General features: G+C 38.9%; 1 protein-coding gene across 3 annotated transcripts in view; it reads left to right on the top strand.

Annotated features, from left to right (window-relative positions):
- Nucleotides 1–2,548: 2,548 nt before the first annotated feature.
- The window catches only part of btbd8 (BTB domain containing 8), a 44,087-nt gene continuing 20,332 nt past the window's right edge, over nucleotides 2,549–26,303 (top strand). Inside the window, exons 1-10 of one of the 3 annotated variants that reach the window (XM_037534914.1) lie at nucleotides 2,549–2,786; nucleotides 4,084–4,278; nucleotides 8,277–8,456; nucleotides 10,560–10,693; nucleotides 11,356–11,473; nucleotides 15,442–15,531; nucleotides 17,865–17,945; nucleotides 18,747–18,843; nucleotides 22,172–22,260; nucleotides 25,927–26,029. In XM_037534914.1, the coding sequence (XP_037390811.1) occupies nucleotides 4,175–4,278; nucleotides 8,277–8,456; nucleotides 10,560–10,693; nucleotides 11,356–11,473; nucleotides 15,442–15,531; nucleotides 17,865–17,945; nucleotides 18,747–18,843; nucleotides 22,172–22,260; nucleotides 25,927–26,029 (996 nt within the window). In that variant the 5' untranslated portion in view covers nucleotides 2,549–2,786; nucleotides 4,084–4,174. Of the gene's footprint in view, nucleotides 2,787–3,044; nucleotides 3,304–4,083; nucleotides 4,279–8,276; nucleotides 8,457–10,559; nucleotides 10,694–11,355; nucleotides 11,474–15,441; nucleotides 15,532–17,864; nucleotides 17,946–18,746; nucleotides 18,844–22,171; nucleotides 22,261–25,926; nucleotides 26,030–26,303 lie in introns of those variants that run through there. The other 2 variants (XM_037534912.1, XM_037534913.1) reach the window with 2 other exon arrangements.

Genomic DNA, 26,303 nt, shown 5'->3' on the forward strand with positions numbered 1-26,303 from the left:
AAAGGCAGACTTCAAATAAAGTGTTGAAAAACTGGCAAAACGTGAACATGTTCACCATTAACATTGTTTGATAACCACTGTATTGTTTTAGTTTGTCATTTCAATGCATTATGGCCCTTGATTTCATAACAAGCATAAATAAATCACTAGTAGTGTGAGGATGCCTTGGTAGCTATTTAGCTAAATTTCCTGCTGTACTTTGAATGGTGCACTTTGAAAAAGAAGCTGGTGAAGAGCTAACTTCAGTTTCATCAGCAAAGAATTAGAGGTGGGCGATAATAAATAATTGTTGTACCCCCCCCCCACAGCAGGGGGACCAGCAGTGAGGTTGCTGAATTTAGGAGGTTCCCTCATCTGCTGTCAGTGCAGACTGGCAGGGTATTAGCTCCACTAGCAGCCTGTTAATGTAGTAATGTTCTTTTTTATTTGAGGGTTGTCCCATTTCATAGGGAAGATTTCAACCACTAAACCTTGTAACTCAGTTACCCCTTTTAACTCAGTTCCAAGAGGCAAGGTGACACTTGAAATCAAGGGGTAGGAATAAGAATAAGAAATGGGATTGGCCTTAGTTTCCGTGCAGTCTTACAGCTAAGCCACGCAAAGTAAACAAAAATATCCTCCCATATAAATTCTACACAGTGATGCACATCAGATACATCAGATACGTAAAATAAATGTTATGGAAATAAACTATTTCATTTACATCATGATGACATTTGCTGTTCTACTTTATGCCACATTTGTCAAAGTCATGTTTGTTTTGATGCATGTATTGTTAGGTATTTAGGTTGGGAAGCTTGTCTGGTTCAAATAGCATAGAACTGTACTGAGTCTTTGTGGGTTGCATCGATTTACTATTTTAACCAAACATGTCAGACATGTCCGATGGGGAGGAGACCCCGTGGAAGACCCAGGACACGTTGGAGGGATTATATCTCTCGACTGTCTTGGGAACGCCTCAGCATCCCTCCGGAAGAGCTGGAGGAGGTGGTGGAGGAGAGGGAGACCTGGGCCTCTTTGCTTAGGCTGCTGCCCCCGCGACCCGGATTTGGATACGCGGTAGAGGATGGATGGATGGATGGATGGATGGATGGATGGATGGATGGATGGATGGATGGATGGATGGATGGATGGTGTCTGTTACCATTAACCCCAGATATCGGGTCAGTTGTAACATTTGCACTGAGATTAAGATTATTATTTTTTTATACAAGCAATGAACACTTCTATTAAACATGCTTTATCTTAAAAGGTTAGTTACAGGGCTGCTTTAAAATTTTAAACTAACTAAACTTCTAATAGAACTTCCAGTAGAACAAGAACCTGTGACTTACAATTTGATCTTCAGTAAACAAAAAGTTTCAAGACTATTTAAGTTAAATCACCTTTTTATACTGAGAAACACATCGATTGTTTGTATATGAAAAACAACCTTAATCTCAAATACTTGCAATTTATATGAATATTTGTGTTGCCCTGCTGTGTTGCCCCTGGATTTATATATTTACAGGATATCACAGGAATGAAGGGCTAGGAAAATGAAGTGGAGCGCAGGTTGGACTATGTCATTAATATATCATCCAAAAAAAACAGGGATTTCCATTTTTTTCTACATAATTTCAACACAACAGCTCCTTTTATATTGTGTGAACATTTCATGAAGAACGAACCAATAGAAATATTCCAAAATCTAAATTATTTATATCAACCTACGATAAAAGTATAAAGAACTTTTTGCTTCACTTCTAAAGTTACTTTAGAGATACTTCTTTTTTGTGGACAGCATCAATATTTAAACTTAAACTACCAGCGAGTTTTGTGCATAATTTAAGCAATCCTTCTCCCAATCAGGCCTTGGTGTATTTGAGGCTTGGGGTCATCTCCATGCCCACTTTTGACGCCAGGCCTGCAGTAACGTTGTAATAACTGTAGAATCTTCCACTACTAGCTTCAAACCAGGATTGTTAAGTATTCTCAAACAGACTTGCTTGTGTGGTTTCGGGCTCTGTATGACACACTGTAATCTATGAATATAGCAGCAGTGGCAGCCACCTTAAATCATTTTAACTGAACTTTAACTTAAGAACTGAGGAACTGAACTGAAGTCATTTTAATTAGAATTAAAATTTCAAAAATGTGCTCCACCACCCATAGTATAAGGAAACTAAGTTTCAAAAAAACAGCATATTTTGAATATATTGTTTGGATTTCATGAATGAATTCATTCACTGATTTCACTGACCTACAGAGCCTAGACTGCGTTTTGAATCAGAACAGGGCTCATTTTCATACATCCAGTCTTAAAGGCACAGTAGCAAAAAGAGCCTGTTTAATCCAAAGGCATAGACAGGGATTGGAAAAAGCTCGTGTAAAACGAATTATGAATTTTATGCATAAAACTACACAAGTGGACCTCAGAGGGGGAAGAATAACACAAAAACACAGGACTGGTTTGGCCCTTTAAAGCCTGAAAATGACCTAACGCGGGGCAGGTCTGTCCAGGCTGCAGTTAATACCTTTGACCAGTAGATGGCAACACTCTCCATCCAACTCCCGCTGTGCTGGAAGACACAAATTTCCGGGCCGCTCATGTTCATGTTCATGTGTGGATTCCAGTGGTTTTGTAGAGCGCTGCGTAAAAGGGAGCAGAGAACTGAGAGAATTAGCAGCGTAAAGATGCTGCTCAGCCTGCTCAGCCGCTGAATGGCTGCTGAACTGCAGGAGCGGGTCTCCAGGCATGAGGACAGCCCGCTCCGAGCGGAGGAAGGCGCCGCCTCTTCGCCCAGGTGCGGTGCAGCTCGGCGCTTTGTGTGTAGACGCTTCACAGACGAGGAGCGGATTTAATGTCGCTGTGGCTTTTTCAGCGTAGCTTCACGGACTGGAGCCGTTGGTGTCTTAGCTCGTGAGGTCGCTGACCCGGGTGTAGTAGCGCTGAGTGTGTTTACTACACGCCCCGGTGTGGCTGTTGTGTTTAGGGAGCCGAGCCCTCGGCAGCGGCGCTTCCCCAGAGGTAGTTAAGGTTGCTAAGCGGTGTTTTCAGGTTTGTTTTGAGCTGCAGCCTGTCGGCCGTGCTGCTCCCCGGGCTTCTGCGCTCTTTATACCCCGTTTTCCTTCTGGCGTCAGGTCAGGACAGCTCGCCTCCATCCAGCGCGCGGTTCCGTCGAGCCTCACGCAGGTTCTCATTCAGTTTGGTCGGAGTGACTCGGAGTGATTTAGAGAAGCGGGGGGTAAACGGAGGGGCGTTTCGGGGAGTTCAAGGTGACAGAAGCTAAGAACTAGGAATGGAAACGGAGACACGACGCTGTAAGTTCAGTTTCATTTTCTAAGGTCAGTTAAAGAGTCGCTGTTCCGGATATTTATATCATATAACCAGCCAGGGAGCTGCGGCTGACCCGTCCAGCCAGGGAGCTGCGGCTGACCCGTCCAGCCAGCTTCTGTTTGCGTTAAAGAGCCCATGCTCTGCTTTTTTACTTTTCCCTTCTGCAGGCTGTCTAACACGTTCGTGTAGGTCTGTGTACTAAAACAGTCATCATTCACTTTTGCATGATTGCTTTATCTTTTTTCCCCGACTCTATCCCTCAGAATTAAACACGTGTTTGGTAATATAGCCTTTGTAAATGAGCTGTTTTCGGATTTCTGCCATATGGGCTCTTTAAGAAACTGTCAACAGTTATTAAACTGCTGTGCTGAACCAGTGGGTGCGAGGGGGGCATGAAAAGACATTGAAAACCATTGGGATGAGTTGGAGTGACATTTGTGATCAAGAAATGATCATCCAGCATCAGTACCTGACCTCACCAATGCCTTTGTGTTAATGCAATCAAATCCTCACAGCAGTGATGTTCCAGTATGCCTGCCTAGAAGACTAGAGGCTGTTACCACAGCCAAGCGACGACAAAGCCCTGTTATTACACTGATGCCCACAGACAGTTTGGGCATTGGATAGAATGAAATTGTAGCATTTATAATCGATAGAACTGCATCACTCGGAGACGGTATCCTGACAAGCTTCTGAATTGAGAAGTATTTGCGAATAAAAGCGTGTAAGACTTGCAAGCTAATTGTTTTTCTGTTTCCCAACAGAGCTGCAGAAAGTCTGTAGACATCCCCACTGAATGCTGACAGGGCAGTGATAGGCTGTGATAGGCAGCTCTGCTGCATCTGTCATTCTGCTATGCTCTCCACGGAGGTGGCCCGGGAATTCCAGGCAAAAGAGCGCAAATGCAAGAATAATCTGAGGAAGTGCCTGGCCAGCGCTCTTTCTGGAGACCTACACAGGTAACTGTTGTGTGGAGCAGTCATTCACCTTGAGGGTTGCCTTTAAGGTTATTCTGGTAAAAAGAAACATCCACAATTAAAACGTCTAGTGAAAGTTTCTGAAGCGTGTTACACTCCTTGCATCATACTCTGGTGCACTGAGTGTAACACGCTTCAGAAAATTTCACTAGACGTTCTAATTGTGGATTTTTTTTCCATACATGCACTACATTTGAATCATAAATGTTGGAAAACAAGATATGCTGGATGTAGTTTTTGTAACTGTAAAATAAAATAACACGCACGATGGTGCTCTTTGTCTGATTTGGTTATTAATCTTATTTCAGATTACAGCAATAATCTGAAATAATTATGCAGTACAGTTGTTTTTTATTCAGTAAGTATAAATAAGCTGTAATGTATATCCTCTACAGAGAAAACACTTCTTCACATTTAATGCACAATTTCTGTTTATTTACTGAGTTTAACTTCCAACAGCCTCCATAAATCTTGGCACCCATGGCAGTAAAATAGACTGTAAAAACATTCTTTATTGCTCGCTCGTTTGATCCTTCATTCAAAATATCGATAAAATTCTAACCTTAGAAGATCTTTGAAGTACAGTGATTGGAAGAAGGGAAAAACAGGCGTTGTGCAGGCTCACTTTGCACAGATAACAGCACATGTGGCAAGGGATCTGAGACCATTCCTCCACGCAGAATCTTTCCAGATCCATCAGGTTCTGCAGTCTGCACTTGTGGACTCTCCTCTTCATTGCACATTTTTCTGTGGGGTTTAGGTCAGTTGGTTCTGTGGTCAGTGAACCATCTTTATGCTGATTTTTGGGGTGTGCTTTGTCCTGCTAGAAGATCCTATCATGGCCCAGTTTCCTGGATGAGGCAGTCAGGTTTTGATGCGCTGGTACTCGATGGACTCCATGATACCATGTACCTGAACAAGCTGTACAGGGCTCTTGGAAGAAAACTAGTCCTACAACATCACAGATCTACCACCTAATGTCAAGAACCAACTAACTCAAGTAGGCAGTTAGTTGGTGTGGCCATCAGACACTTGAGAAACAACTGGTGGTTATGTAGGTGCCTTCTTATTGTAGTTTCAAACCACCCTCCTCACTCTGCGTGGGGTCAATAGACATAGATCCTCTTTTAGGCCAATTTATAACATCCCCAGTCGTTTTAAACTTCTTAATTGTTGATCTGCTGATGGAAATGGCCATCTTAAACTATTTAGCTGTTTTCTTGTAGCAGTGTCCTGATTTATGCAGCTGAACCACCTTTTGTAGTGCAGCATTGCTGTATTCGTTGGTCTTTTGTATGGTGTTGAAAGAGTTTGAGTTGTGTGTTACCCCATAGTTATTTCCCATTATTGTAGGAAGTTCTGGCTGATCATGTAAGTGTTCCCAATTGCTCAGGTGAACTTTGAGTGGGAATAACAACAAATGTGAAAATAGAAAAATATTTGTTTAATGTCAAAGTAATAATAAGTAAAAAGTAAATATGTCATAAATGGTTTTTACAGCCTGTTTTGCTCACGTTTACCAGGGTGCCAGTATTTATGGAGGACAATATATGGGGGTGGGGGCAATACATAAAAATTGTGCACTTAAATTTGCAGAAAATACCATAGGTAGCTTGTAGCTCTAGCTCTGTAGAAGATATGCTGGCTTGTTTTCACTGGGGGAATCAACAAAACATTTAGCAGAAATGAAAGTTTTATTCCAAAACGCTGTAAACCATTTGTAACAACTTTGAATATAATGAGTTTTTAAAAACAACAGCTGATGTATAATGGCAAACATTTTTATTCCTTTCATAAAGGTGGTTTTAATCGTAACACAGCATTGATATTTCTTGTATGTGTACAGCTCCCTTCTAAAAACGTATGTCGTAGGGGAGTTAAGACTCTTCTTAAAAGTTAGACTTGAAAACTGTGATGTTTTTTGGGAACAATTTATATAAATACACAGCGAACGATGAACCAAATCCCCCTTCCTGCCACTGCAGCACTAGTAAAAGCACACTGAGGAAAAGTTCAAATAAAGCTATAGAGAGGAACAAAAATTGTGCTTTGCTCTTTAATTGTGACTTCCAGAGCATGTATAATGAGTCTAACTTTGAACGCAAGGCTGCTCGCGCTGAAGCTCCTCCTGACCCACTTCTTTGTTGCTGTGGAGCAGAGCTAACAAGAAGCAGCGGTCACCTCGTTGCTCTAAATGCCCAGGGCAGAGCAGGATATTGGGTCACCCAGATCAGTCAGTGAGGACGTGAAGGATGATGATGGTTATATGGAGCGGACACAAAGACAGATCAGGCCTCAGTTTATGTGGAGTTAAAATTAGGATTTTAAGTGTGATTTTCTCAGTCTCTACCAAACAATTAACAAAGGTGCTGTAATCTGTGGGCAAGGGAGGTACTTCAGCATCCTGCTCAGTGGAATAAATATTGTGTCAATACTAAATATAATGTGTGTGTGTGTGTGTGTGTGTGTGTGTGTGTGTAAACATTATATATATATGTTACACACACACATAAATATATATGCACACACACATTATATATGTTGAAAACTGTTGCACTAAATAGAGATCAGATTTCTATATCTCATATCTCTATATGCCTCATTAGTCTAGTACAGTATCAAAATACAATAGAACAAAGTACATAGTGCTGTATGAAAATCACAATGTAATTGACAGAGAATATGACCATTTTTAATAGTCATGATATTTTTAAAATTACACTACACTAATTCACATTGAAATTATTTCTGTTTCTATTATAGTAAAGGCCCCATGTAATGAGACACATTATTTTCTTGAAATAAAAACACCTGAATCAAAAGGTGTATTTCAGCTCAGACTGCCTTTCAAATGAGGCAGATTAAAAGGATAAAATGGTCATATAAAAGTAAATTATTGTTGTTTTGGTGAAGAACCACATAAACATTTTGCATGACTTGTAAAACACAAGAAAAATATTTAATGTGGACTCTTTTGAACGGACATATTAACCACCATTTGAAAGCTGGGAATCCAGGAAGGCACAACTGGCATTAATCTCTCTGAATGGGTGGGAAGGCCCTCCCTCTCCTCATCACTCAGCACAGTGCACAGTGATCAGCGTTAAGGCAGTTATTTGGTGGGGGAAAATGTAATTGTGATTTATTGCACCAGTATTGTGACTGTGACCTGCATTGTAATTACTTTAGGTAAATGAAGGTCCAGGTCTGTGTTTTTGGCCGAGAAGACCAAAATATACAGCTTTTTTTGGCTTCAGGCTTCAGTGGTGAATGTAGTGTGCTAGACAGAGACTTAGAAGTGGTTGTGTTGTCATGTACATATTTCTGAGTATTTAGTTGCTTCTGATTGAGCTGTCTGCTCAACAAGCAGTTCAGAAGCGCTGTGTTATTAGGTAAAAATTGCAGGTTTTGAAAATTGAAAACTTTCACCTCCAAATGTGTTGAGCTTGCCAGTGATGCGTTTTCAGCAGTCAGAAAAGATGTGATGGTTCGTCACATGCCTGCATGTGCTGGCCTTCACCCTACTAGGGTGGTAGCATCTGTTGACGGTGAGGATCTAGTGTGTGGGAATTGAGCATGGGGAAATTGAATGTTTAAAAATCAATAAAGAAGGAATAACCTCTGTTTAGTGTAGTAGTGTTTAGATTATAACCGTTTCAGCTTGCATTTTCTTAGCATGTGCTCTGCGTGGAGATTCTAGCAGCAGGCTGATTGCTTCAACACTAATGGTGTGCACTTATCAGAATTATTACAGTCTGTAATAATTTGATTTATGATTTATCATTAGGTTTCAAACTGCAGGATACAGTTAAAAGTGGTTATTGTCCCTAGCGGTAATTTCATAAACAAGATATCTGAAGAGTTGTCATGTTGACTTCTGATTTTAGTACTTATGGTACTAGCCACTAGCTCATTATAAACCCAGAACCTTTTTAGCCATACCCGAATGCCATTGCTGACTGTGTGGGATATGTTCACAGGCTGCTGCAGGAGGAGCTGGAGGTGGATGTTACTCTGTGCGTGGGTTCAGGGCTCCGGCTCCAGGCCCACAGGGCTGTCCTCCTTGCCCGGGCACCACATCTCCTCCAGGGAGCCGCACCAACTGCTTCAGTCATCCACCTACAGGGCATTGAGCCCACGGCTCTGAATGAGCTCATCCGGTATGTGCTCTGCCTGGGTTTACTTGTGCTGTAGGGCTGCACAGTTTACATTGCTACGTATTGCAATTATGATGTACATCTAATATATTAAACATATATTGGTGAATCAGTCAATACTGCTGTGGTGCGGTGTTGGATTACATCAGCATCAAGTGATTTGCATATTGATCAGTATCACACGAGCCAGTATCTTAATAACAATTCCCAAATGATATTGTGCATCACTATTGTACTATATACTTTGAGTGATGTCAGCCACATTTTTCAATGTGATCATATTCAGCATGTGATTTTTTTTTTATCATATTAATAACAATACTATAAATAATAAATAAATAATAAATAAAGCTATAAAATTGTAAAATGAAAAAAAAAAAGAAACACAAGATGAAAAAATGAGTCAAATAAAATTTAAATGCTTTATGGCAGTTTGCAGTACATGAAAGCTTTGGTACCCAAAACAGCTGCCAAATGTGTTCCGCTTGCTGACCTTCAGATTTCCATAGAGAAATGGCCTGACTTTCTCTCCCTGTATGACCCCTCTGTCTCTGCACCTTATGACGGCTCAGTTCTCAGTTAGGGCTTATGTAACCATCCAGGTTTGGCAACAAAAACAACACCTGTTCTATACCCTTCTTCTCTGTAGGTGTTGGTTTATTTTAATGTATGTTTATTCTAATGGGGAATTAATTTAGACCAAAACACAAACCAGCAGAAGTATCACAGGGGCTGCAAAAATTTTGTAGCTCATTAAAACAGGCAGGGACATTTATTTGAAAGTGCAAATTTAATCCATACCACTTTGGTGTTCATAAATAGAAAGAGAGATTTTACTGTAGTTTGTTGTAAACACATTACAGTCATGTTTAGTGAAAAGACAAAATATCTTTGGGGAAAAACTAAAACATTTGTCCTGTTCACACAGATTGTAAATTGATTGTAACTATAAAGAATCTGGTCCTTGACTTACTGTATAATGAACCATGTAGTTGTGTCACTATAGCACTGGACTTTGTGCATTAAGGAAATTGCTGAGAAATTCAATAATATATTATTAGAATTGGAGTTGCAGTACCGTTGAATGCCTGACAGATGGTGCCATATGTCAGTAGTAGTCTTTGTTGTTTTCCCTGTCTTTCCCTGTCTTTCCCTGAAATTGGATATATTCTCCTCAAGCATGATCTCTTGGTGAGAGGGATTTGCCATTAACTCATCAAAGGTCTTATGAAGTGAGAGAAATCATGGTACTGTGGTAAAGATAATGCTTTATTTCTCTGTTTTTGGGTACATAGATGTCCTCTTTCCTTGTTTTCACCTTTAAATTCTTTAGTGTGGTGTTCCAGTTACAGCTTTGCGTGCCGTACCTGGAACACCGTACTTAGTGGCCCCAAACACTCCCCAAGATAAATACACCTTCAAGATGCTCCATGGCATTATTATATAGCAAAGATCTTAACAGATGGGTCTCGGAGCAGCAGTTACAGTTCATATTTTTATAGTAACATTTAGTAGGTCATTTCTTGTGTGTGTGTGTGTGTGTTTTGTTTTTTTTGCCTGAGAAGTTGTTCACTTCTCTTTTGTGAACTTAAACTATATAATCATTTATCATAAATACATTACAGCTGAGTAGGCCTAAATGATGGGTATTGCGAGTACATTTAGAAGACCGAACAACTGCATTAATCATAAACTAGGCATATTTACTGTGCACTCTTAGTGAAAAGGGCTTGTAAACTAAACCTTGTGATTTGTGTTATGCATGTTGAAAATGCATTCAAGTATTGTGATGTTACACTTTTGCCACATCACTCATCCATAGTATATTGATTATGGAATATTGATTGTAAAATATTATAACTGCTTTTCATGATCATCTCATGGTGTTGATGTCTGGGGTGGTCAGATTCATAAATTTGAATTAGTCGCTCAGTATGTAGCTATCTCTTGTATTTCTCATCTAGACAAAGTCAGAGGGCTGCATGGTTTTACAATGAATCTCAGATTTAGGAACAGATCGACTACCCTACACTACCCTACACTACCCTACAGTGTTGCTGTCTAAGGTTAACCTTGCTAATGAGTTTAATGTTCCTGGCTGAATAGGAGAGTGTACACAGAGGATAAGTGCCTGGGGAGAGTGACCAGTGGCTCTGCCGGACTGGACGGCCATTCTGCGCTGCTGAATGGCACAGCAGTCGAGGCAGAGGATGTGGAGCTTCATGTTAGTTCAAGTGCAGGTGAGAGAGAGATTTCCCAGTTTCTGTGAAATTGAGTAATGCAGACTTGCTGATGTCTATTAGACATGATCACTATCAGACTAAGCACTGGAGCTCTTTGAAAGGGGCTAATTTCATGTCACTCTATATTTGAAAACTTGTATCTCCAAAATTGTAACTTCACAGGAGGAGGAAAGAAACTTTTTTTTACAAAAAATACTGACAAAATTGGTAATAATATAAGAATTATTTTAACAAGTTGAAATTTAGAGTTTAGGCTTTGGACAGTCACCTTTCAATAAAAAGTACCCTATAAATGATGATTTTATCTTGTATATTTAGCTTATTACTGTCTCAGTTAATGTGTTGGGTTTAAATAGGTCATGACAGTCCTTATACATGTCTAAGGTCTGAAGGTCATTTGTTTTTTATTGAATTTTTTATTTTTATTTTTTACTGTAGGACTGCTGCTTGAATGAAATCGGTGGAATGGTCTATATGGTGAAGATAATAATAAAATGGGCAGCGTGTTTGATAGTTTTATTTGCTGCTACTTGCCTGTGGAGAATGATCTGTATAAGAAATCTGCTGAAAACGTCCATCCTTGCTCTAATCTCTGAGCTTTTAGTTTTTTCTTCTAATTAATGATAATGAGCTAACCCCCCCCCCCTCCTTTATTTCAGATTCTGTGCATTTAGAGCCAGCCTCTGGCTTTGGCGCTGACCTTTTGGCTCTGTATGAAAGAGGTGAAGCCTCTGATATTAGCATCCAGGTGGGAGAGCGAGTCTTCTCTGCTCACAGGTAATGTCACAACTGTTTATTTTTACAATGTGATTCAGGCCTCACTAGCTGTTCTCTCTGTAAGTGATGGCAGCCCAGGATTCGGCTCTGCAGAGGTTACCGCCGTTATGGCCATTGTGTCACTATGGCAACAGTGTTTTTCTCAGAGCACCTCCCTTGCCTCCTCTGTGCTCCAGAGCTCTTTAGCTGTACAGAGGTACAAGGGCCTCACTCTGTGGTAGTGGTGTGAGGATGTGGTAGGGCTGGACAGTAAAATCAAAAATCCTAATATCGTCTCTATAATTTGATGATAAATATTATACGCATCTGCTCATGCTCAGTTATTTGTTTATTTTTTTTGTTGCTCTGCTTTACATCTGACTTAAAAAAAAAAAACCTCCTTTTAACACTGCAAACTTTTGTACTGTGGAATCATATTGAAAGGTAATTCCTTTAAAAAAATTCACAAACAGTTTGTTTCACTTTGACATATTTCAAACCAGTTTGTAATGTTTCATTTATTGCATTCTAGAAGACCAGATTGTTTAGGCAATGATGGGCTAAAATTTTATCAACAATTATTCATTTAAATTGAATTTATAGAGTAAGTGTTGCATTCGTCTGTAATGCTAATCCAGGTGGATTTAGTCCCACTTTCTTCTTTTGTTATGCATGTTGATGTATCAGCATTGAAATCAACATCAGACATGTACATAAAAATGCTGGATCTCTGCATTGGCTCACAGTTTAACGGCGCATGCCTTCTAAAATCGCCCGCTAGTTGACTCTGCTGGTTTGTGGTGTTGTGATTGAATGGCTAATTTTTCTCCTTGCATGTCTTGTGATTAATAGGCATACATTACCACCTAGTGATGGAGCACCTGTTCAAAGTTAAAACCTTTGCTGCTGGTACAAGATGAATGAATTAAATGAATGAATTTATTTGGATGATTTAGGTATTTACAGCACTGTCCCACAGTCCTTACGCACATTAAATTTACAGAGGATGAAAAACACAACAAAGCACTACAGTGTCCTTTGGGGTCTTCATAAAATACTGTTTGCCTGAACAATATACATAGACAGTAATGCCATAATCATTTTACTGAAGATATTTTAAGTATGTATAATTGATATTGAACAATCTATTCATTATTGTTTCGTAGCCCAGGGTGTGGACAGTTAATACAGCTGCAGTCCTGATCTGTATTTCGGCCCTGTGGCGACTGCTGCAGACGTGCGACAGCAGAGTTAGCACACACACCCACACCTCACTGCCACAGCTTATCTCTGTCTGATCTCCCCCTCACTTTCATCACCCATCCACACCCCCCCCCCCCCTTCTGTGAGAGGAAGAGGAGAGGAAGGGCAGTATCTTCCTCCCTCTCTCGCGCACACACACACACACACACACACACACACACACACACAGCCGTGCCAATCAGGTGCAGTGTTTCTGTCCTCTGAAAGAAAGATGTGCAGAATGTTAATTAAACAGTGGAATTTAAATTTCATTTAAAGTGTCTCAATGTGAGCGCTATGCTGTTGGCCTTAAACCACAGGTCCTGTCAAAGGTACTCGGTGCTTCTCCAAAGCCCAAATATAATCATTTACCCAATTTTGGTGTCTTAAATTTGCTTCTTTACTTTTGTGCTGAAGCTACAAGGTTAATGTAGCTAATAGAAGGGTAGTAATAGAAGGCTATACTCCTCCAATGAACATCATGTAAATTGCATGACTAAATCATCACACCCTTGCTTTAGTCTCAGATAGACTGTGTGTCTTTTATTTGAAGCCTTAACAGCTAAATATAAAATAAGAAATAGTACTGTGTTAAATCTTTGCCTTTATTTCAGTTTCCATTCTTTTTGAGAGACTTGCTTTCAGTTTTTCTAAGAAGTCTGCAGGAATATATATCCACACCTCAGAAGTTCAGTCTTAAAAGTTGGGTTCATTTTCTGTTTCTTACAGTCCAACAAGATTGCAAGATTGGAGCTTGATTTTCTCCTGTGTCTTAAAGATAAAAGCTTGTACTGTTTGTCTGATGGGGATATCTTTTTTTTTTTTTTTTTTTTTTTTAATCTGATTTTGATGGTGCATCAGGTTTTGCGCAGCTGTTAGGAGTCTTTTCCCTACATCTTTTAATCTTTTTTTTTAACCTACAGTTTTTTACCTACACTCCTTTATAATCTTGTACGTAATCTTTGAACTTAATATATTGTGCCTAATGGTCATTTTAATAAGAAATTGGATAAATGAAGGGTGATCTCTGACTTTCCCATTTGGCTAAAAACAGCAGTAGCAGCAATGTTTTAAGACTCCGTTTTGTCTGTACTGTATCAGCATAGTGGAGTTTCGAGTTATGTTTCTAATTGATTGTCTGTTGGCTTTGTTTATTCATACTCTGGCATTGTAAAATTCTGCAGAATATTCTGGATACATGTGATTGCAAATCAAAAGGAAACCGTGCCATACTGGAGTCTATAGAGTGTCAGTCTAGTTAGAAAAATTCCCCCCAGGCGTCATTTGCAGTCAGCCAGCTGGAGCTGTCCAGTGCTGAAATACTGACACAAGGTAGTTTTGTTTTTTTTTTATCTCCGGCCTTCTTCTGTTTTCTGTTTTGAGATCTGTAATTTACTGTGAGTGCACTTTAGAAATGAGAGACAGACTTAGGGAAAAGTGGTCTATTTTTAGACCGCGTGAGACAAAGAAGGTGGGGGATTGCGGGAAGGTGGGGGTATTGAGGGAGCGTGGGGGAGAGATGAGATAGAAGTACAAAGTCAGACCATCTTTAAAGGAGTACTTTGCTGTTTTTCAACCTTATCTATTTCTGCTGCATATGTAGCACATAATCAATTACAGCATATAAACTCCCTTTATGTATAAGGGTGATTCCACATTTGGGTACCACTAATGTAACATTTATTTGTAACCATTTGTGTTGTCAGTAAAGGTGAAAGACCGTTTTGGGGGTTCTTGGTCTCTCCCCTTGAGCCTGGTCTTGTATGACTGGAAATAACTGCCTGGGGGTGTTGCCAAAATGACTGCCAAGTGGGCACACTTTCCTATAGGAAAGAAATTTTGTAAAGTATAGATATTTTTCCTGAGATCGGTTAACATTTTTAAATGGCTACATTTGCTTTCTTTTTAGGTTCACTGTTAAAAATGGCTTAATTCTTTTAATGTTACAAAGGTTAAATATCATCCCAGTCGTGAAATCACCCAGTGAATTATAGAAAATTCCTTGGCTCGAAGGCATTTCTAGTGGAAGGCAGAGAAAATGTGTTTGTGTTAAAGATGCGCACGGGTGCTGGAGTACTTGGTTAATTGTTTGTATTTGAGTACTGAAGTCACTGTTCAGGTGTTTGTTACATTTCATCATGGGAAGATTACATCATGCTTTCTTACTCAGTGAGGGCATTTCTAGTGACGTATTGATAAGGATGAGAGGGCAGAGAGAGTGAGGTTTTATCGCTAACTATGCTTTAGAGTGTTGTCTCGGTCCAGAAACATTAAAAAAATAGATATTTTTCTGACAAGCAGATTTTTTTTCTTTCTATCCCTGCAGTTGACTGATTATCCATTCCCGATGTTTCCAATGGATACTCAATTAGCCTGTTGCCTTCTGTTATAATGGTATGCAGCAGTTAAAGATTAGGTTGAAAAATGCCAGAGTGTTCCTTTAAAAGACTGTCAGGGAGAAGATGAAACAAATTGGCTTTTGTTTTCATCCTTGTTTTAATGTATTCTGGAAGTGGACTGTGAGAGACATGCTTAGCTCCTTCTCCTCAGCTAAATTGGTCTGTCAGTCACTAACACACACACACACACACACATACAGTCATAAGCTCATGCTCTACGGTCACTCCAGGGTCTGATTTACAAACATCAAGCACGTCAGCCAGGATGATGCACTAGTGTGAGTGTGGTGGATGAAGCTGACCTTTTTGTCCCTGCGTGTGTGTCTGTGTCTGTCTCTCTCTTCTCAGGGCTATTCTTTGTGCCCGGTCTCAGTATTTCCGAGCGATGCTGTGTGGCAGTTGGATGGAGAGCTCGCGTCAGTGCATCACGCTGCAGGGGTAGGTCAACACAACCTGCAAAACAAATGACACACACAATTTCTCTCCCTAAAGCTTCCTCTCGGAGTCTACTGTATCCATCTACTGTAATTCTTAATGTCCTCAAAGCAGAAAGAAAACAATGCTTATAGTACAGGCAGTTGATATCTATAATTCTACCACACTGGTTTAAAGTCAGTGTTAAAAACATATTTCACACTTTTACCTGACTTGGAATAACATTTGTCTTCATTTAAAAGTGACACTGATCAAAATCTTAATCTTTTAACTTTCCACTGTGTGTACACATTTTTCTTTGTGCAGAAAAGACACTAAATACAAATAATATTAATACAGTACGTAGTAATCTTATGTACAGTTGTGTCCAAAAAGTATTCACTACAAAAGTTTCATCAGCATGACAATATATTTGACAGACATATTGCTGTGTAGGTTGTATGTGAAAGCCTCAGTCTGTTGAACTTGTTAAAGTTTTTTGTGAAAATAAGTTAACACACCCTTTACGGAGTACATACTTAAAAATTGTAATTGTTCTGCAAATTTTAATGCACAGTTTCTATTCCTTATCTTAATTTAACGTGTTGGAAAAAATTACCATATGAAATACAGAACGTGCCGTAGCATTTTGTTTTGTTTATGTTAAATTCAGGAAATAAACAATAATTTCATATTAAAATGTGCAGAAGTGTGTTCTCTGTAGAGGATACGTCAACTTTTCAACTACAAAATCAGCAGAAGTTGTCACATGAACCCAAACTTTTGCATATGACTGTTTTTTACAGTTCAATGCACTGCAGTTCATACTTGCTAAGTAAGTGTGGCATCTGAGACTGCAGGCAGCCTACAGAGCATTAATTATTCATGCTTTAGTCTACATTTGTAAATCAGATAACAGGTGTGTGTGTGTGTGTGTGTGTGTGAGTGAGTGTGAAGGTTTCATACACCAGACAAGCATACACTGACGTTTTACATTTCAGTTGAATTCAATATTTAATACCCTTAAAAGAAAACTGTTTCTGCATGTAGACAGTACATCTGAAACAAACTACTATCTAAACAGTGGAATAAAGTGTGCCTAGTGTTTAGTTTAGTTTAGTTTATTTAGCAAGGTTATATGATGCTGACAGGATCTAAAATACAGATCACAGAGTCAAACTTAAAACCATCCATCCATCCATTTTCTAAGCCGCTTCTCCGTCAGGGTCGCGGGGAACTTAAAACCAGTCTGCTGAAGATCTGGGATCCAGAATTTCAAGAATGCAAACAGTTCAGTGGAGTTGAATTGAATCATACAATAATTTCATATAATGATTTTTCTTTTTCCCCAGACAGTGCAGTATGGCGCAGCTCAGTTACAAATGACCAATATTTAACTAAGTAACTAGGCTGAATTTGGTTACCTTTCTTGCTGGGGTCAAGCATATAAAACTGAGATGTGTAGGTGGAGCTATAGGAAAATTCTTGACCAAAGCTGAAATTCAGGGCACACTGGGCTAAACGTTGAATAGGGTGTTTTTTCCAAATTCAATTATTTTTTAGTTATACTTTACACTTTTGTGCTTAATTTTGAAAACTGGGGCTGCAAGATCTGTTGGCATGCCAGTGGGAGTTTTCCTTTTGAGCAGAATGTCGTGTTTTCATGTAGTATTAAAAACATTAAGTGGAGTTGATGGAGAAGTCCATGGTTTCTGTTAAAAGTAATAGTAAAGTCTTTGATTGTACAATTTTTTTATTTATTTATTTATTTATTTTTTGGACCAAAAATGGAAATTGACTTTTTTTTTTACATGTAGACGACTAATTGGTCAGATGTAGTCAACACAAGTCACACATCATCTCTCATGTCAACCAAAATTTCTAAGAATAAATAAATAAAATAAATCCACTAGCTAGCTGGAATCCGTGGCTCTTCATTGGAAAAACAAATGCTTAAAGATAGGTCAGAACTTGAACTCCTCCATTGTTGTTCCCGTTTACTGTTAACAGAAGTGCAGGGGGGAAACGATGCTTTCACAAGTTGTGCTGTGCAATTACTCGAACAGGGTTCAGATAAATCTGGATTCAGATTAGTAGCCGGACCATATCATGCCTTACCATGCTGTCTGGTGGAAAAAAGTGCATTAATCTTCTCAACTGCAGCATGTTCTTTCATAGTACAAACACCTTAAGCAGCTTAAAGATAATCCCCATGGAGTGTTTGTCAAGGCTTGGTCTTGGTCTAAAAAACCTACTTAATATTTCACAGTCACATTCACAAAGTGAAGTGAAACATGCTGGAATGGCATTATATTGGAGTTGGATGGTTTGGTAGTTACATGTGTGTTGTGTTTTAGTCTTGGTCCGGACGAGATGGAGATTCTTCTGCATTTCATGTATGGAGCAATACTGGACCTTCCTCCAGGAACCAATGTGAGGTACCATCAAACATCCCATTAACTGACTACAGTGACAGCTGGTCCAGTGTAGTGCCCACAGTGTCTCGGGAACTTTGTAGTACAGGCAGTCAGCTCGTAGATTGAGAAAATATAGTGTATCTGCGGGTACAAGTGGCCACCAAAGGTGTTTTTTTTTTTTTTTAAGTACAAAAGAAGCTCCTAGGACTGAGAGAATTTTGTTGACTCTCCAATGTTTTAACTAGGCTGTTAAAATCACAAAATAGCAGACTTTCTGAAACCAGACGTCTTGGTCTAAATAAAGTAAGGCTAAAAATACTGAATCCACAGAAATACTTTCTGATTGTATTACAGCATCAGATGATGTGTAAGTTTGCTTTGCTAAGTCATTGAACCCGTGCTTTCTGAGTGCTGGTACTCTGATAAACGAATGACTTAGAAACCTGGCATAGCTTGTTATGACAGCTTTATTTGTCTCTAGTTATGTCAAAGTGAGCCTTAGAAAGTGTTGTCAACGGTAACCAGACAGAAAGCACATTTCAAAAAGGAAACTTGCTATTTATTTACTATGTTTTTTTTTTTCTTCATTGATCAAAACTACCTGATGCATCTTGTCAACTGACAGAGGGTTTTGTTACCCATCAATGCCTGTAAAACTAGAAATAAGTGTTGCTGTGTGACATCAATACTGCTTTACCAGTGCAAACGATGCATCACCGAGCACTGCTTTCAATGATTGTGTTTGACAATGATAATGACATTGATCGAGTATATTAATTACTCTGTCGTGCGACATTCTGTAATGTGCTGTTTGATCCTCAGTCAGGTTGTGTTAGCAGCTGACATGCTGGGTCTGGAAGGACTGAAAGATGTAGCTGAAATGGTTCTGACCAGAGACTACTGCAGATTCTTCCCAAAGGTAAACGGCTCTTCTTTGTTGCTACAGTCACATTACAGACCTTTTATTGCTCTATTCTTTTTTTATACGTCCTGAGCCTTACAGTGTCTGGGATGCACATGGCACAGTTTACAATGCTCCTGTTATTATAATTATACAAAGTGCACCCCAATTCTGAGATCTGACTTTACAGTGTGATTTGCAGTGTGTCTGCTGGTGGGTTGAAAAAGCAGAGAGACAAATTTATCACTTTTTAAAATTTCGAGCTTTGTAGGTTGTATTTGAAAACTTCCTTTTTCCTTTGAAAAATTCCTGGCAAGCCAGACTGCCAATATGATAAAACCACCATGAAAATTCTTCCATAATTTAATCTACTGCAGCTTCTTCTTTTATTAACCCTCCTACATCCCCAGTGGCATGCAGACCGTAAAACCCTTAAATTTTGTTACATTTTTTTTCTCACTTAAAACTTATTGAACAAAGATGAGAAGTTCTGTTTCTGATCTTTCAATACGTGTTACATTTGTATGTAGAAGAGGAGATATTTTTGAATTTGAGGAAAAAGTGTTGCTGTTTTTGTCATTTCTTGACAGTAATAAAGTTAGGAATGGTTGATTCTGTTAGTACAGAATATAAATTCAGTGAAAATGTAATTAATTACATATTTAGCCGCATAGCCGACAGAACACCAGGTTTTTAAAACACTGGGCAATGACCCACCACTTTTTGAATTGAGTTTAAGTTGCTGCCATCATAAAAAAATCCCCATTCTGCATAAACTGCATGGAGCACTGACCGATAAGCACCAACAGACACCGAATGAAACTTGGCAGCAGAACCAATGAAAATCTCCAGTTTTTTTAGGACGTTTCCCAAACGCAAAACTTCAGTCATTTTGTGTTGAGTGCATGCTGCAGCTTTGTAAACTGGTGCGATGCACAAACGAATGCACTTATTCACAGTTTACATTTTCTACATTAAATGGTGCTCTTCATAATTTTTACTGCCACCTTGCAAAACTTGCCTGCAGCTTTGCCAGCAGAACGATTTGGCTTTTTTATGGAAAGGTTGGACCGTTCAAATAAACAAATGCCAAGTTAAGCATTACAAGATTTCTCATTTATTTTTCAACTAGTGAACTGTGTCCTCCTGTATTATGTTAGTTCTTTGGTGGAACCCAGAGAACCTTCAGGTTCAAAATATACACAGGCACTGCTTATGAATAGATTTATTGGAACATGTTGTATTATTGCCATGAAATATGTCATGTGTACTGCTGACTTTTTTTTATTTTTTTAATTAAAAAAAAGCTAAAAATGCTCAAATGTGGCACTTCTGGTTTTTGGCTGAAGGTTTTGTCCAAAAAATAATCTGAATATTAAATGAGTTCTACAGTGAAGTGTCAAAACGCTTTAGCAAATTATTTGAATAGTAATAATTTGATAAAATTTGAAATAGTGGCTAAAAACTTGCTTGTTCTATTGAATCTTCGCAGGTCAGCACAGATTTATTCAAACAGTTTGAGCCGCAGCAGAACAATAGTGAAACACCTTTATGGTCAGCTTTAGCTTGGACCTGCGTTCAGTACCACCTTTAGGTTACATTCTTTTTAGCATCCACTGATTTAATACATTTCTTTAGTGGAAATCACATGCATAATATTAAGTAACTTGGTGGCTTTTGGAATTATGCTTTTTACCTTATTTTGAAAGTTTTTACTACAAACCTGTTGGAGCATGCATTAGGATTTTTTTTCTCTAACACAAAAGTGACTGGCATTTTAATCACGTCAGTGGCATAATAGCACATCCACATGTTTTACATATTAAAGAGAAAGCTTTTGTAGAGGGGCTCTGGAATTCAGCTTAAGATGCCTTTGGGAAACCTTGAATTATTAAATTTGTGTAATTTTAGAACATTTAATAGTCAAAACTAATTTAAAGTAAAAGCATTCCAGTAGTTCTCTTTCCTTTTGAAGCATCATCAGCAGTATTGGGCTAAATCCTAAGCATAAATAAAAAAATTAAATATAAAAGAACTCTATCTTTCGGTTTTCAGCTGAAAGTGTCCTGAATTTTGTTTCCATTTTAGTCAAATTTTCATTTTGGTGCATTTGCACACTATTAGTTTTAGTTAGTCTATCAGTGGCCTGGTTGCCTTTTGTCAACCAAAGAAACTTGTCACTCAGTCTGCTGCAGCTCCACTAGCACACCTTTTTTTGCCTCAGCACTTTTAGAGATGTGGCTCCACCCCTGTTTGGTTATGTAATCATGTATTATACTGAAGTAATTATGTAATGTACATTAAATTTATAGGAAAATGACAGTAATAACTCTTAGACTGCTAAGGGGTAAATTAAATCCTGAAGCCAAGCCCTTTGGCTTTATTTGTATTCCATGTGGACTGAAGAGGAACGCATTGACTGGTGATTGTCTTGTTGGGCAGTATGCCAGTTTTGGTTAATGCCAGAAACTGTTGTTGTATCTTTTATTGCCTTCTAGGGAAAATGGTACAGGAATTTTAAAATGTGTCAGAGAATGTGGTCTGGGCAATGGTTTAGCTCCTCCAGAATTTGCTGTCTCGCTGCCAAAAATTTGTGCCTGAATCCTTGAGGTTATGATGACATTCACTTTAGTGTGTCTGGTGCAAGAAAAAGAAAAACTGAAGTGAACCAAACTGGGTTCGATTCCCCGGCCGGGTGACCAGGGTCCTCTCTGTGTGGAGTCTGCATGTTCTCCCCGTGTCTGCGTGGGTTTCCTCCGGGTTCTCCCGTTTCCTCCCACAGTGCAGGACATGCAGTCAGGCCAGTTGGACATGCTACATTGCCCCTAGGTGTGAGTGATTGTGTATGTCTGTCTGCCCTGCGATGGACTGGCGACCCCTTCAGGGTGCATCGTGCCTTCTGCCCAATGACTGCTGGGATAGGCTCCAGCACCCCATTAAAGTCCTGTTTTGTTTGTGTCTATGAAGGTTTTCGATTATCCAGTTCCAGAACAGATTGACCATCTAGATCCAGAGTTGCATGCTTCTGCTGAACCGTAGGCGTCTTCCACCACTGTTGGTTAGAATAGCGGTTTCCACAGTTACAGTAGCACACTGACAGACTCATTCCTTTTGCTTTGTTTCAGTTCACATGCTGTAATGATATGGTCTGTCTGGTTGTCTGATATGGATACGGCTCACACTTGGTCAGACATAAAATGCATTACAGGTTCTTGCTGATTTCAGCCTGTTCTCCTCTTCTGGTTCACTGGAGCAGGCTGTTAAGTGAGAGAACTGTGAAGACTGGCTAAAGCATGAGTTAACAGGACAGAGTTTTGACGCATACTCTCTCCGCTTCTTGTTCCAGCCTGTTGAAGGAGTTCAGAGGAGCATACTCGAGTGCCTTGCCATCAGCCATTCCATCGGCCTCCAGAACCTTTACAGCTCCTGTGTGGGGTAAGTCTGTCTGGAAGGACAGCAGAAATCAGCAAATTTGGACAATCCCAACCAAGTTGCCAAGTCAAGCAATAAGTTGAGTGTTGACAAATGTGTCAGAGAACTTTTTTTTTATTTATAATTGGTAAATTACATATTACTGCAAATGAAAGTTTGACCCATGTAGTTTGAGACTCTTTGTTTAAGCATTTCTGTATTTTACTGAACATATGCACATGCATCAGTCATGCACTGTGCTGGGTACTTACGAACAATGTGGAAATGACTTTGGGGAAGAAATGTGGGAGAATCAACTGTGTGCACACTTCAAGATATGTAAAAATAATTCCATTAAAGTGGATTGTAAACATTTGTCCAAAAGGGTTAACAAGGGTTAAATCGTTTTTTTTTTTTTTTTTTAAAAACGGGATTTAATGTGAGTTAATGAGTTAATCAGTGAAGGCTTCCACACACAAAAACTGCACTATATGTCCTGTAGTGACGTGTGCTGAGGACCAACGTTGTGTGTATTTTAGTGTTTTCACTGTGTTAACGTTCCAGTTCATCTCATGAAAGTAATTATCTGAAAAGCTCAGTCACCAGTGATCACCAAACCTGGTCCTGGAGATCTACCTTACTTCAGAGTGCAGTTCCAGCCACAGTCTGCTGCACCTGCTCCAGCTAAAACTACTTCAGAGGTTCTTGATTGACTGAAGGAGGACGCTAACCTGTTTTATTTATTTTATTTATTTATTTTTTTTATATATAATAAATGCCTCTTCAGGAAAGTAGATCTCCAGGAGGAGGGTTGGTGACCACTGCTTTACACCACTCCAGCTGATGACATGTGCATAGTCATCTTCATCTTATGTGCAGTTGCTTGGTCATAGAAACTAATTTCATGAAGCTCCCCTGACACACAGTTCTTGTATTGATGTTGCTTCCAGAGGAAGCTTGGAGGTCTGGCAATTTTTATGCTTTTTAGCACTCTGTGAGTGTGAGTTTTACTGCTTTGTGAGTTGCTCCTAGACACTTACACTGCTGCGCAATAATAGCACTTACAGTTGACTGGAGAAGATCTAGCAGAGCAGATCAGATTCACAAACTGACATGTGACAAAGATGGCATCCTATGACAGTGTCACATTTGAAGTCACTGATCTCATCAGTGTGATCCGTTCTAATGTCTGTGTTTGTCAAAAAAAATTGCAAGGCTATGTGCTTGATTTAATCTTTTTTTTTTTTTTTTTTTTTTTTTTTTTTAAAGCAATGGGTGTTGCTGAAAATTCTGAGTGCAATAATTAGCAAGGATGTCCACATACTTTTGGCCATATAGTGTTGCAAAACATCTTGAAATTAACAGTGGAACTTCTAAAAAAAAAAAAAAAACTGATTTATAATAAAATGAATTTTTATATATATATATATATATATATATATATATATATATATATATATATATATATATATATATATATATATATATAAATTCATAAAATTTCTGTTCAAAAAAGTCTGAGTGGGAAAACGTCCTATTAGATGCTTTTATAAATTGATAAGTAAATTATGAACAGAATTTCAAGTTCTTTTCAGAATCAGTTTAACCAGCTTAATTGAGAAGAGTTTATTGACAGGTTAATTTGCATCATGCATTATGGGCAAAGACACCTCTCAAGCATTGGTGAAGGAGTGGAAGTATCTGCACCGTGTGCAGTGGATACTTACTGTAAGAGTCTGTATATGGTTCCATACTTTAAGTCTTCGCTCTTGTACTTTAACATCCACAGCAATTACCAAATAATTTTTGGTTGCTAAGTATTAAGAAGATAATTTAAAAAGTTTCACTGAATAATTAGTAAGGGACCTAACACACAGGCTAGATCGAACACCGTTATGTATAGCAGATGTGGTTGTTTTGTTAGGTCATACATCCTTATACTGCTGTCCTGCTATAATTTAGTACTAAATGTAATGTTACGTATCAAGGAAACTGTCCATTTTTCAACTACGGTTGGGATAAAGTGCGATATAATATAAATTTACCCTGCTTTTTTTTTTTTTTTTTTTTGAGGTCATGCTGCAAGCCAGAAGTAGGTCAGTGTACAACAGTTGTCCAAGTGCTGTTAAATGTTTTGACACTAATCAAATTAAATGCGGCAAACAATTTTATCCTTCAGGCAGTGTTGAAGAAAAGCACTGACCTTGTTAGCATCTTATAGGCTACGTATCTTATGGAACCAAAGAAACACTTTACACTACTTTAATAGGCTTTTACTTGTGCACTAAGCCCTCAATTCGATTCATGATTCTTCTTTCAAATATTCATTACAGTACTTTGAACACAATTTGAATAAAGAAAAATGACGATCATGTTGTTGTGTAACTCTTAAACGAAAGGTTGTGTATAATCTGCCTTTCTGCATGTGATCTGAGGTCTTTCTTTATCTAATGACTAGATTTCGTTAATCTAGATTTTGTGGATTTTAGGATGTTAGTTTAGCTGATCTGCATTGTGCTGCTATTCAATTCTGCTACTGCGCAAAAATCAGCTCAGAAAAGCATGGGAAAGTAGGTCGAGGTTTTTCCCAGCGCCTTGGATGTGAGATGTTTTCATGCTGCCTCTGCTGTGGGTAGGAGTGTGAGGTGAGTCATGCATAAAGAGTCGCAGTATTTTAAACCATGCTCACAGCACAGAGCTGCACTTAGAAATATCAACAGCTCTCCAAACTAGGGTGGAGCGATATTTCCAAAAATAGCACAATATTTGAAATCATTTTCATGATATTTAGTATGTGTTGTTATATTTTATTTTTCTAAGGTTTAACTAGTTTGAACAAAAATTATACAGCCCCATTTTAAAGAAATGCCATCAGAACCGATAAAAACAATGATTTTTATTCTGCGCTGTAAGAGATCCGCTTGAACAGGGTGAATTATGCTCTCTTGGACTCCCAGCATCATCAGAATTCTCCACAATAGGGTGAAAACCTGAACAAGTGTGCCTCTTCCAAACGTCTAATAGATGTACTAAGAATGTAACAGTACAACTTATTGTATAGTGCGTTGTTCAGTATAAGCCTCACCACTTAATATGTACAGGCATCAAATAATACATTCAACAGACTGGAGCAAATGAAGTACTTATTGGAATACTACTTATATTGCATTAAGTAAATTTAAAATAAAGCAAGCAAGCATGCAAACCCACACTAAGGGCCCACTCCCCCTATAAAAAAAAAAAATACTGCATTAGTGTATATTAGTTTGTAGCTAGCATATTAGCTCATGGGTAGCACATTGTTGTACAATATTATACTATTATAATATTGAAAGCTCTGATAAACAGAAAAAAGAAACATTACCATGATACCATAAGGCCTATGCATGCAGTTGTTGTGGAAGGACTGAAACCCACAGTATGCTCAGAAAAAACATTATCATTTATGTCATTATATCATATCCCCTTTTTTGGCCACCCCTACTCTACAGAAGCACGAAAGGGCAGTAACTGCAATAAGAAACTAACGTTACATTTCTTTTTAAGGTGATATCTGGAGATATTTAAAAGTAGTAGTGGTGGTGGTGGTGGTGGTGGTGGTGGTGGTGGTGGTGGTGGTGGTGGTGGTAGTGGTAGCAGTAGGAGCAGCAGTTTTCTTTTACCGACCATGTAATATGTATCTCTTCTCAGATGGGTTGCTGAGCATTTTGTGAAGTGCTGGTCAGAGAGGAGCTTTGCTATCCTTCCTCAGGAACTACAGAGAGACTGCCTCAACACAGTCATCAAAAACATGGTGTGTTACTCACATTCACAAACATGCATGCACACAGAGAGTATCAGCCCTCCTTGTCCATTTTTTTTGCCCACAGGGCAGGAAGTCATTAATAGCCCAAGCTGTGTCCTGCTACAACTGGTTTGGAGACTGGACGTTGAGCATGGAGTAATTAGGGGCTCTAATTGAGTTTATGTGCATCCCTGCAGCTGGAAACGGACAGTTTATGACCTCTTCAGGCATAATCTGGCTGCTTTCCCTCTCTCACGCACACATTTTCTGTCCGACTTTAATG

This window comes from Pygocentrus nattereri, chromosome 26, assembly GCF_015220715.1.
Source record: "Pygocentrus nattereri isolate fPygNat1 chromosome 26, fPygNat1.pri, whole genome shotgun sequence".
Lineage (NCBI taxonomy): Eukaryota > Metazoa > Chordata > Actinopteri > Characiformes > Serrasalmidae > Pygocentrus > Pygocentrus nattereri.